The 12925-nt window shown below is 51.4% G+C and overlaps 1 protein-coding gene across 2 annotated transcripts in view; it reads right to left on the bottom strand.

Annotated features, from left to right (window-relative positions):
- The window catches only part of SYN3 (synapsin III), a 364967-nt gene extending 353003 nt beyond the window's left edge, over positions 1–11964 (bottom strand). The window contains exon 1 of one of the 2 annotated variants that reach the window (XM_040985146.1): positions 11609–11964. In XM_040985146.1, the coding sequence (XP_040841080.1) occupies positions 11609–11919 (311 nt within the window). In that variant the 5' untranslated portion in view covers positions 11920–11964. The remainder of the gene's footprint in view (positions 1–11608) is intronic. The other variant, XM_040985156.1, reaches the window with a different exon arrangement.
- Positions 11965–12925: the final 961 nt, after the last annotated feature.

Below are 12925 nucleotides of genomic sequence, written 5' to 3' on the forward strand. Positions count from 1 at the left end.
AGTTTCTTGTCTTTCCTAGCACAGACCATGAGGGAAAACAAGCCATCAGCCATGCCTTGTGATTTCACAGGCCAGGCCAGCCTGCCATTTCCAGCCTCTTCCACTCTTCTCCCTAAAGACACAACCCTGGATCACATTCATTCGTCCCAAAGCCTGGAACTCCACACTCTTCCTATCACCAAAATTTAATGTTTTAGAGCTAAGTCATTGCATTTTTTACCCACTTATTAAGGGAACAGCCTGCAGAAACACCTACAGGAAAACTCAAACACCAGTAAGTAATTCCCATCCATGTACAAATGACTAATAACCTGATCATTCCAGAAAAGAGATTTTGATCGTTTAGGAGAAGACTGAACATGAAAATATTTAGAGAAGGGAAGTGGGAGCAATGTCAAATCCCATGGGGTGTTTGTGAACACTTCTCACCAATCCATCTGCACTTCTCTCACCCATGCATCCTTCCCACAACCGCCAGGTCACTCTTCCCTCCCTCTCCACCCATCCATCACTCTACCCATCTATCCATCCACCTGGCTTTCCCTCATCTATCTACCTAACCATCCATCCTTTCACCCACTAATTCATCCATCCATTCAGCTTTCCCTCATCCATCCACCCACTCACCTACCCTCGGAACTGCCCAGATCAAAACAGCCACATATAGTCCACCTGGGTGATAGTCCCAGGAGAAGAACGGGACTGAATGGCTACCCTGACTACTCTTTGTTAGGACTTGCCAAGTGGCAGACATCATGGAAGTCAAGGTCTCACATTATTGAGTTTACATTGCTCCCTGTTACTTCTAAACAAAAAGATTCATCTAAAAATCAGGACTTTGACTTCCATGAAAATCAGCAACTTGGAACAGCAAGCCCTTCTTTCGACACGGCACAAAGTGGGTGAGTGACTTGCAGCTGCTGCTGCTGTTGAAGGGGTCATGGGTTTTTCAGGCCCGGTCCAGTCCCCACAGCTCTGTTGTCTCTGCAGCTGAAATCCAGCAGCAGACAGCACCTGTCACACAGCATGTGGCTGATATTACCCTCAGGCCAGGCAAGTACTTTTCTACACCTGTGCTTTTTCTGCCACCTGCTCATCACCGACTGGCTCTGGGGAGCAGCTGCATGAGCAAACCCTTAATTTAGCTAAGCCCTTTCTGAAGGTGGAACTGCACTTGGTATAAAGCTTCAGGAAACTCCCACTCCAGCCCCTCTTGCAAACCCAGGGTAAGAGGTTGGGAAGCAGTAGCTCTTCTTTCGCCACCATGCAAGCCGCCCTCTCGCCCAGGAAAGATGTCTCAGGCAGGCCTGCACAGGCCTGGGGAAGAACAGACATTCTGCAACAAGGTTGGCATCTGTCCCAAGAACGGCCTCCCCAGAGCACAGAAAGGTGGAGCTTCCAAGACTGCAGCTCCAGAGGACCTGCACATCCGAGGGACTCCCCCTTTCAGGAAGGTCACCTGGAGGGCCCTGGGCCAGGAAGTCACGCTGTGGCGGGTGAGGCAAGACTCGCAAGTGCAGCTGCTGAATTTCTCCAGGAAAAGCAGCGCAAGGGCACGAGAGGAGGAGAAGGCAGGTCAGGGAGGGGAAGCTGGAAGGCGTAAGGCCCGCATCGCCTCTAAGGGTATGCAGCCTGATCCCATCACAGTCCCTGCCCTTCCTCCACTAGCCTCCCCAGTGAGTTAACCAAGCTGTGCCCGAACACCTGCAAACAATGGCGTGCCCACACTCTTCCCAAGCAGTCCTCTTGGCCTATGGGTGACCTCACCTTGTCTACTTACGCAACTTCTACAGAGTGAGTTGAAAAATGTCTCCCTCTGTTTCTCCCACTGGTCTTGGTTCTACCAATTGGGAGCTATCTGTAACAAGTTGGGTGTTGGTTTCGGAACTTGGCTTCACATTACTTTTTTTAAAATAGTTCCTGAACTGCACGCCAGTGCCTGGGTTTCTGTGGTCCTCAGGACCCGTCTGGGTTTGGTCTGTCTTGTCTCCGCTCCTGCTTTGTCTGGTAGCAAGGCCTCTATTTGCATTTGTGCTAAGAGAAACCAACCGCTTTCTCTCCCTGTGGGACTGTCCCAAAGTGTCCCCAGAACTAAGAGTAGCACAAGCCAGGCTTCTGCTTCTGCAGAAATTGCATTTCTGAGCAGAGAGGACAAGGAGGGCAGCAGCCAGGGGCTGGTTCATCCAGAGACCATCCATGAATCCCTGGTGGAGCCCAGGGCCTGATCTTGCCAAAACAGCTCTTCCTAACTTTCTTTTGCTTTGGAAACTTCTCCATGGATTTCCCGTAAGGCCCTGTTGCAGCTAAGTGTGTCAGAGTCTACTTTCTCTTACAAAGACCTCAATCTGATCCAGCAGGTGCAGGGTGGTACCTAGGCAAATGAATTTGATTCTGATGAAAACAGCCCTTTGGGGGACCCTGATCTCAGCCTACCCTGATTGTTTTACATACAGGGAAATAGGTCCTGAGAGGAAAGTGCACCCCCATATCATCATCCAAGTTGTTCAGAAAAGGCAGCAAGAGGAGAGAGACTGAGCAAGACACAGAACCCATCAGAAAGTCCCCACCCCCACTTGCTGCTCCAAAACCTTTCCCCAGCGCTCCAGGCCCAGTTTCTGAAGGTGAAGCTCTCCCCTGAGACTTTAGCAGGGCGAGGGGAACAGCCCTCCACTGTTATCCCACCTCCCGCCCTCTCTCCCCAGACCAGAGCTGGGTAGGAAGCAGCAAGAGTAGCAGGCCCTCCGATTGGACAGCATGGAGACCTCACGGAGAGAGGTCAGCACTTGAAAAATTCCTCAAGTCAGAGCGCAGGGGGCTGGGGTGCCACACAAGGCCCTCACTGTGTGCGCACATTGTCTCCCCGATAAAAGGGGCCGGGCCTGGGAAAGCGGAGCTGTCTCCAGGCAACTGGGCAGGCTGCTGGAGAATGCCCAGGGCCCTTCCCCTCCCCCCAGGCACCAGGACTAGGGAAGGCAGGGGGCAGGGAGGGGCAGGAGTGCGGGGCAGGTGTCCGGGGGCAAAAGAATGGGTCCAGAAGCTCTGAGCCTCTCAGGGTGGTGTTGGGTGGCTTGTCTGGGTTACTAAATGAAGACTAGGAAGGGGACAGATTCACCTCCATTAAATCAGGTCCTTTCCTAACCTTTCCCCTCCCACCCCTGCCCCAGCATTTATCTCAGAAATCCCTGGTTTTCCTCACACCTCCCCTATACCTGCCCTTGTTCTAGGAGACTCAGGGGTGGGGAAACTGTGGAGAGAGGCATGAGGACTCTGCTACCCCATGCAAACTACGACAGGAAGCTGTGGGCTGGAAGCCTCCCAACCAAAGCCTGGAGGTGGGGACCGACTCAGAGCCAGGTCTCCCCTGGGAGCAAGGGGAGTGACCACTGCCAGCGTGCCAGGACGTAGGCGCACCTCCCCCAGGGCTTCTGGAAGCTGGCTCTCAGCACATCCAGCAGCACTGAGACGCATGCCAAGTGGCTTCCTTCCCCCTGGCGCCTGCATCTATTATGTTCACAAGCAATTAGTAATTGCAATTAATTGTTAATAACAGTTACCCCAGCAGGGTCCATTATGGCTAGCTAATCATGTCTCTGCCCCAACCCATGCCCTTACCTCTTCTCCTGACTGTTGTTCTTCCAGAAAGACATTGGACGGCCCTGTGGAATGTGAGGTTCAGAGGTTGGACTTGCCCAAGGTCACATAACTGAGCGTCAGACCAGGGACTGGAGCCCACAGTGCCCAGGCGGTCTGGCTCAAGCCTGTCCACTGGGCTTTGCTCCCTCCCTGTTGGTGATGGAAGGGCCTCATCATGGGCAGGGAAAGCTGCTGAGAATGGGCCAATCTGGAGATCTCACTTGGTTCCTTGACCAGGAAGCATTGGACACTCCAAGGCCTGCCTCGCTCTGGCTTTATGTGAACCAGGCCTGCTGCATCACTTCTTGTCATTCCCCAACAGTAAGATGGTCAGGCAAAACACAGCACGCCTGTTATATTCACATTTCAGATGAATGAGAAAGAATGCAGTGCTGTAAGCCTTGCAGCAATACCTCATGGGATATACTTATACATGCCGGCCATCTGATGGGCATTCACTGGGCACCTATATTTCTGTTTGCTACATCTCACAACCCTCCCCAGAGCTGCTGACCTGATGCCAGCTCTGACTATACACCTGTATCCCACCACCAAGGTGGCACAGATCGGAGCAACATGCCATCACGGGGACAATGAGGGAGGTCCCTGCAAATTCTTAAGGGGCATTCCAAGGTGGCTACACTCCTCTTCGGGCAAAGCAGCCAGAAGCCCTTAGGGACTTAAAGGTCCCTAAGGTGAAGCTGCAGCTCTTGAGGGCTCAGCTGGGCAGGGAAGAGGGGAAGTCCAGGAACAGCAATGGTAGGGGCTGGTGGTCTTTATGAAATCCAGGGCAGCTGCAAAGACCCTGCCCCAGGAGAGTGACCTTTCTGAACTCAACCCAATAACAACACTTGGCAAAAGTATCCATGCATTCATTCATCAAGTCATCCATCTATCTTCCCTTGCAGCGCCGTGCTAGGCTCCGAGGACATGGCAGTTCAAATCGGGAGGCGTAAACTGTGCCCTTGTCACAGGGAAATGAAGAATGTCAGTTACAGAGGAATAGCAGATTCCCGTAGCTCAAGGCAGGTGGTCGTGTCATAATCCCACTATAAGGGGATGGGCGAATGGGGCTGGTGTGACAGAGCAGCTGGTTAAGTGGCTGCGTGCCTTCCTCCCATACTGAAGTGCTGGTTCAAGCCCTGGCTGCCCCACAGCCATTAGAAATGCCTGCTAATGCACCTGGGGGATGCTTAGGTCCTTGCCAGCAGAGACCTGAATAGAATTCCAGGATCAGGCTTCTGCTTTCACCTGGACTAGCTACAAACATCTGTGGAGTAAACTTAGAGGTTGGAAGATCCCCGTTTCCCCCAATCCCAGCCATCATCATGCTGCCTTTCAAGTGAATTACTAAATCTTAAAATGCACGGACACACACACACACACACAGGCAGGGCCCGGTGTTGTAGCTTAGTGGATAAAGCCACTACTTGTGAGGACAGCATTCCATATGGGCGACAGTTCAAGTCCTGGCTGCCCCACTTTCGATCCAGCATCCCACTAATACATCTGGGAGAAGCAACAGCAGCTGACCCAAGTACTTGGGTTCTCATTACATACATGCGAGGCCCAAAGTAACCCTGCCTTTCCAAAATAAATAAAAATCAATCTTAAATAAAGGAGAGAGAATGCAGCCCGGCAGGTAAAGCTAAGATTACAGAGATGGTGAGGAGCAGAGTGGGGGTTTCGACCCTTCAGCCAACCCCAGGTCCCTACTCTCCCTGCACTACTACTATTTCTTTACTTTTTACGTCTCCGAGGAAACATGTCTATACTACTGGGAACTCGCAAGCCACATGGAAAAGAGCAGAAAAATGCAACTCTTGCCACTCTGAGAGGAGGAAAACACTTCTTTGTGAGTCAAGGACAAGTTCTACAGAGGTCCTATCTGAGATCTCTTGGGTGGTTCCAAGGAGTTCCCCTGACCCTGGCTTCCTGGAGCATTCCAGCATAGCATGCCCCATTGAATCAAGGTGGGGTGCTTCCCTCCAAGGGTGAGGTCACCTGGATCCTGAGTATGGCTGCCACACTGCGGCATGGAGCAAGGCCACGTGCTCCTCCATCCTGCTCTCAGGTGCCGACGACGTACAGGTGTGAGCACATATCTGGGATGGGCCACAGTCCTTTCACCTGCAGCAGAGGAAGGCCTGGACTTCAGGCGAAATGAGGAGAGAAGTCTGAGAACAGCCAAGCTAGGCTGCTCCTCTGTCCAGCTGGAGCTGAACCCCAGCCACCATCTGTTAGGATGTGGGGTGGAGAGCTGCAGTCTTTAGGTATGAAAGAGCAAAAGTCCCCTGACAGTGATCAGCAAAACTACATTAGAGAATTCAGGAAAGCCATGAGCACACAATGTCTGGTGGTACAAACTGCACACACATTTGCTCTATGACAATAACAACGACATGAGCTCATCCTCAAAGCATCCACAGCTGATTAATTTCATTGTTCCTTCACTTATTCAACTGATACTTTTCAGCATCATCTTATGCTAAAGATTGGTCAACAGAAGCACTGCCACCACGCATGGCCACAGGAGCTCCCATCCCCTAGTATCCTTACACTTCGTTTTAGACGTTAACCCAGGTTATGTACCAGCCTTCCCACTCCTATTCTGCTTTCCCCAAGCAGGTGTGTGGTGACTCTGCTCTCTTTCCTCAGTAGGAAAACTGCCCCTGGATCCACCAGGAAGCACCAACGCACAACCAATGCCTAACAACCCGTTCTCTTCCTAACTGATAGCAGCTATCTGTGGTGTAAAGGTCTCTACTGCGGCCAAGGAGCAGGGGGACGAGAGGGGAAAGGATTTAAGAACACAACTGAGGCCATTCTTCAGCTTCCTGTCACACTCCCAACGTGATCATTGCCAACAATGCATTACCTCCCAAAGATTCAGCCCACAGCTGAATTCCCTACACTCCTGCTACCCATCTTACTCCAGGCACTGGCACACACAGACACCACTCAGGAGAGGCTGACGCACCATTCTCACTTGGCATCGTAATCTGGGAACTCTGAAAGGCATAGGTGCACATGAACGGGTCTCACCGACCATCATTCAATGGCAAGACGAGTCGGATAAGCCATAGGCCAGAAGGATGGTGGTTAAGGAATGCTTCCAACTGAGGATGCCCTTGTCATCTCTTCACCAACTCATAAAACAGAAACCAGAGGGAAGGGCGGGGAATACAAGGGAAGGAAGGTAACAATAGCTCATTTTTGAAAGAAAACAGCAGACGTTCTGGGAACGAGGCCACCAGTCAAGTCAAAGCAGACAGGAGGCTGGGCTCCAGCAGCCCCTGGGGAAGGGGCTGGGGTAAAGCCCTCAGCGCTCCCACCTGTCCCCGACATCCCTCCTCCAGGAAAGCTGAGACCAGGGACCAACCCCACCTCGATTACAGACTTTGGGGGTGGGGCGGGCAAATGGGAGAGGAGAGCCTTGTTAAATATTTTTATTTTGAAAATGAAACCTAGGCTTCTGGCACATTCTACAGACAATAACAACCCTGCCTCTTTTTCAAACAGTCTCAGATATCAGCTCTACAGTGAATAAATAGAGAGCCAAGATTTCACACGCAGGTGAACAAAAACACAAAACACTCAAGCACACAAAAGAGTACTTTAGGACGTTTATGGAAAATGGAAAGAAATGATGTTGAGCGGTTCCTACGAGTTTTAGGAGAGCTCTATGGAGTAAAAATAATATCTGCACTCAAACGTATTTTTTAGTTCCATCTTTCCATGAATTCTTTGAGGCACTCTGGAATGTTCTATGTTGCTAATGCCAAAGGGCAAAGTCAATTTCATGTCACCCCATCATATTCCTGAAACGTAATCCCTATCACAGTGAGACGGGGACAGTGACATAGGCTAACAGAACTAGATGTGTACAGCGCCAGGCAGACAGAGAACAAGGAACAGCCTTGTTCTCACAGAAGAGATCCTGGTGACGCAGTGTGACAGGTGCCTCGAATGATAAGCAGGTTTGATTTTATAGCAAGGAGAATGGGGTGTGGCAGGGAAGTCTTCACAGAAAAGGGGGTGCCTGAGCAGGTGACTACGGATGTGTGGAAGTCAGTCCAGTGGATAACACAGGAACAGACGGGGCGGGCACTGGGACACAGCTGATGAAGCCACATATAGGTGTGTGTCGTTTGAGTCCAGGAACCTAACCCTCCTACCCAGCTTCCTGCTGTCATGTCTGGGGAGCAGTAGGTTATGGCCTGAGTAGTTCCTGACTCCTGGCTTTGGACTGACCCGGACCTAGGTACTCCCAGCATTTGAGAAGCAAACCAGCAGATGGAAGGTTGCTTTCTAATCAACCAGTGGCTGAAAGATGTTTCTCTCTGTGTGTGTCTTTCAAATAAACGTTTAAAAGGCGAATGGTATGTCAGGTCACAGGGTACAGAATATGCTAAAGTACAAAGGTGTGTTTGAGAAGTTCAAGTTGTTTGCTGTTTCTGGAAGTGGAGCAGAGCTCGAGGGCGGAGGGCCATGCTATGACCTTGAACTTGAGGTGGTAAGGAGTCAGTGACGTATGTTTCAGCTAGATGATGTAGGGAGTAGGATGTCCGAAGCCACTGAGGCTGCTGGATTCCAGACGTGAGATCGGCACGGGGCAGCAGAGCGGGACTGAAATAGAGTTTAGAGCTCCTGAGTTTGATTGCTCCTGCGCCCTGGGATCTCAGGGCACGGCAGCAGCTTCAAATGCCCAGCCTTTGGCGGGGCTGACCCCACATGCTCCCCTGGCATTGTTGTCCTAGCCAAGCCAACCTCCTGGGCAGCCCCAACTTGAGGCAGGCAACATCTTCAAAGTGCTGGCCAGCAATAGCAGTCTTAGACCAACCCCAGCATGTCTCACAGAAGACAAATGCCCTCCCCCAGGCCTCTGGCTAGGTACTGGTCACCCCCGGGGGGAGGGGTGGGCTCAGGCTGGTCTAGTCCTGCAAGTCGGACTCCCCAGGAAGGCTGGTGGGAGTGGGTTCTGGCAACACCTGCCAGGCCTCAGCCCTGGAAGCCCGAGACAGGGGTCATGGGCAGGGCCAAGAAGGGTAGAAAAGGGGCTGGGTCCTCTCAGTCCAGACCAGGAATCTCCTCACAGTGGGAAGGACTGAACTGTGACAGCGGCTCCTTCGCCATGGCTGTCCAAGCACCGTGGGGCTGGCCTGCCACCTGCTGGCCACTCCCGGTGGCCTGGAATAGGTTGTATTTTGCCATTCCACAGGACAGGATTGAGCTGCTGAGGCAGCCAGCACCAAGCTGGAGCAGGTGGGAGTGTATGACGCTGTAGAGAGGTCACGAGTGTGTGGAGTGGAAGGACGTGCCAAGGGAGGGACGTGGAGGGAGGCCCAGACCACCAACCTCCAACACACACAGGCACATAGGCAGATGCAACTGACAAATGAGTGTGTGTGTGGCGGGGGGACACTCAATTTCTCACTTCTCCCCTTCAGAGGGACAAGAACAACACCAAGAACCAAAGACTGATGTCTTGAAGCCCTAACGAGGGCAGGTGCAGCAGCAAAGAGACCACTCGAGACATCACATCCTGTCTCAGAGCAGCTGGGTTCAAGTCCAGGCTCTGCTAACGCACAACCTGGGATGGAGGCAGCAGGTGCACCTCACGTGACTGGAACCCTGCCACCCAGGTGGAGATGCAGACTGAGCCTGTGCAAGCCTGCTAAAATCCTGGCCACACCTCCAATTGCCCAGCCATTTCCTAACTTGCTGAGAGACCATCGATGGGGAATATCTTCCCCATAGGTTCCTGCCTAAACAAGGAGCAATTAGGGAATACTTAAAATCCAAAGACCCTCGTGAAAACCTTCAGTCTCTCTCCCGCTGTCCTTTCAAGTGGCACTTCATCTCCTGGCTTCTCCTGGGAGATGTCATTCCCTTTCCCCTCTTCTTTCTACATTCGCCTGGTCACTTCACAAATAAAACTTCTCTGTCTGCAATTGATTCCTGGCTATTGATGCCTCCACTAAGCTGAGGAAAGACCCTCTCGAGCTTCTGGGATGCTGCTTTGGCTTGGTGCGACCCAGCTGTTACAGCTGTCTGGAGAATGAACCAGTAGATGCAAGATCTCCCTCTCCATTCCTCTGCTTTTCACATTAATAAAACCAAACAATAATAACAAATAATGGCCATGATCAATGAAAAATAATTGAGGCACTTTTTAAAAAGCATCTCATCAAACAGTAGGTAGATGGTACAAAACTGAACTACCTGGTGAGAAAGTTCTCTGGCCAATCTCGGCATGCAAAACCTAAAACTTATGCGTCAGCCAGCCCTGTGGGTTAAACAGTTGGGGTCAAAGTCAAATGTAAAGTTCACTCAGTGGCAGAGGCCACTCAGTGTATTCTAACCACAGGTACAGTGCATCTACACACATCGCAGAAATCAACAAGATGTGATGTTGTTACCCAAGCACCGGCAGGGAATGACCTAGCCCAGGAGATCCACCTTATCTGGTGTGCCCAATGTTGGGCGAGAAGACATCAAATCGGGAAGTCAATGAGGTTGATATTGATAAGGTACAGGTTACGCTGTTGCCTACAAAGCTGACATCTACGAATGGTAGTTCAAATCCTGGCTTTTACGCTCCTAATCCAACTTCCTGCTAACATGTTTGGGAAAGTAGTGGGCCCTGCCATCTACACAGGAAATCCAGATGAAGTTCCTGGTTCCTGGCATTAGCCTGGCCCAGCATCAGAGTCAGGCTCTGTCCCTGCAAGCTTGCCATCTGGAGTGTTCTGCTGAAGGAGGGCTGCAAGGTGGTTATTTCTATCCAGCTCTGGTGTGGAGCAGACTGTCTTGGAGCCAGCAGAACAGCTGTACACAATAGCATGGGGCTGTAAATACAGGTATGGCAGACCTAAGGGTTGAGGACAAGGGCTGGGGCCTTTATTGGCTGCTGTCACCTCCTAACAACCTCACAGTAGGAGCAAGGAGTGGCTGAGTGAGACTGGAAGAGCTCAGTCTGGCAAATGTCACAGATGGCAGACATTTCCCCATCTTTAGAAAGGCCTTGTGGCACGGATGCCCCCAAGTGTGTTACATATCCCGTGGGCTCTATGCAAACACATTCGGGTGCTGGCAGCAAGTGCATCCTGTAAGTAAGTTGGTACGGCTTGGGGTTCAGTTGGATTTCCCCCAAAGGTGCATGCCCTGAAGGCTTGCTCCCCAAGGCCCAGGGCAGCACAATCAGGAGGCAAGGGAAACATCTGGAGGCAGGGCCTGATGGCAGGTTCTTTGGTGTGCACTTGGATCCTGGGTCTCAGAGGGCTCCTTGATAAGCTGTATTTGGGTCCAGGCAGTTGCTTTGCTCCCCTCACCACGACCATCTGCTACTCTGTCAGAGGCCAACGCAGTGAACCTCCAAACTAGGAGCTCAATAAATTCTTTCTCTTCGCAAAGTCAGTTGCCTCTTGGGTATTTTGTCATTGTGACAAAACACTGAAAAATAGCCCATGTTCACACCCCAGTCTCGCCTGCCTTCTGATTGGGCTTTGCTGTCCAAAGAACTGCAGCACGTTCCTAGCAGCCAGGGCTCAGTAGAGTTTGCATTTGTAGGTGAGCACTGAGGATCTGTGTAGGCACAGTCCTTAGACGTGAACGCAGGGCCAGCCTGGCAGGGGCAGTCACCACCTAGAGTGCCAACACCCCACATCAGAGCGCTGGATTGAGCGCTGGAGCAGCTTCCTCCTGACGCACCCAAGGAAGTGATGACTTGGGTCCCCCAACACATGCAGGTAACTCAAGACACAGTTACAGGTCCCTGGCTTTGGTGTGGCCCAGCCATAGTCATTATGGCACTTGGTAATGGTCAGTTCCCTTCCATTAAGCCAGGTTGATGTCACCTGAGCTGTTCACGTCTCCCCTCTGGTTCCTGTCCTTCCTCCCACCATTCCCACTCCCACCTCCGCCGGGATGAGTCCATCTCAGTCCTGGCCTCACAGGTGTAGAACCCACTTACCAGTCGGTGTGGGCATCATCGATCACCAACAGCACCCGGGGCCTCTGAACAACAGGTGTGGAGGGAACTGGGGGCTCCATGAACCCTGAGGAGGCCTGAGGGGACTGCTTCATGGCACTGGAGAAGGAGCTAAAGAGGCTGGACCCTGGCGAGGAGAAGGAGGCCGCCAGGGGCTGGGTGTGCCTCCTCTCCGTGGCCGGGGAAGCAGGGGAGCTGATGGAGCTGTCTGGACGCTGGAGGTCCGTCATGTAGCCATTGGGTAGGTTGGCCACAAAGCTGCTGTCGGAGAGACGGCGGCGGAGGAAGTTCATGGCTGCGATCAGCTGAAGATGGCTTGTTCTCACGTGGTCGGGAGTGGGTGACACGGGTCACTGGGCGGAGTGAGTGGAGAAACTGTGGGCATGCAGAGCAGAGGGAACTTGGCATAACCAAGGGCTGGCTTCAGCTGCCTCCGCTTACCTGTTGGAAACAAGCCAACACACACATTAGGGGAAATGACCTGCTCCTGACTGCGAGCAGATACAGCCCTTTCCTGCCCTGTGGCAGGCAGCAGCGCGCACCCGGACATCTTCTGGGAAAGGAATTTGGCCACATGTGTGAAAAGTACACCCTGTCAACCTCTGATTTCCATTTTCTGGAATTCTATTCCAAGGAAAGCATTTAAACAACAGGAAAAGACGCCTGAGGCAAAATGTGTTTATCATTGTGGCAGTGACACTCACCAAATAAGTGGAAAGTGGCTCAGCAGCCAACCACAGGACAATCAGCAAATAAACCAAAGCAGACTCGCTCAATGAACCTATTGTGACCATTAAAAACGGATAACCAAGATCCAACAAACTGAGCGATTCAACAAACGTCACGTTGGAACGTTGAAACAGATCTTGGTATAAAATTGTAGGCATGGCATGACTTCACCACGCAAAAGCGGAATAACAGAAATTTGGAAATAAAGACGGCACAGTGATTCTATCTTGGTAACGTAATTACATGTCTCTTTTTTTCTTTCCACTTATTTACATTTTCCAAGTTTTGTAGACCACGGATGACTTTGGGCAGAAGTTGTCCTTTTTCTTTTCATCGTGAGTTTGCAGGAGCTCCTGCCACATTCTAGATGCAAGGGCTTTGACAGACACTTACACTGCAAACATTCTTTCCCAGTCTCTAGCTCTTTCTTTCTTTCTTTCTTTCTTTCTTTCTTTCTTTCTTTCTTTCTTTCTTTCTTTCTTTCTTTCTTTCTTTCTTTCTTTCTTTCTTTCTTTCTTTCTCTCTCTTCCTTCCTTCCTTCCTTCCTTCCTTTCTTCCCTTTTTCCTTCC

Source organism: Ochotona curzoniae, unplaced genomic scaffold, assembly GCF_017591425.1.
Source record: "Ochotona curzoniae isolate NIBS_2020 unplaced genomic scaffold, NIBS_Ocur_1.0 contig_1014, whole genome shotgun sequence".
NCBI classification, from domain to species: Eukaryota; Metazoa; Chordata; class Mammalia; order Lagomorpha; family Ochotonidae; genus Ochotona; species Ochotona curzoniae.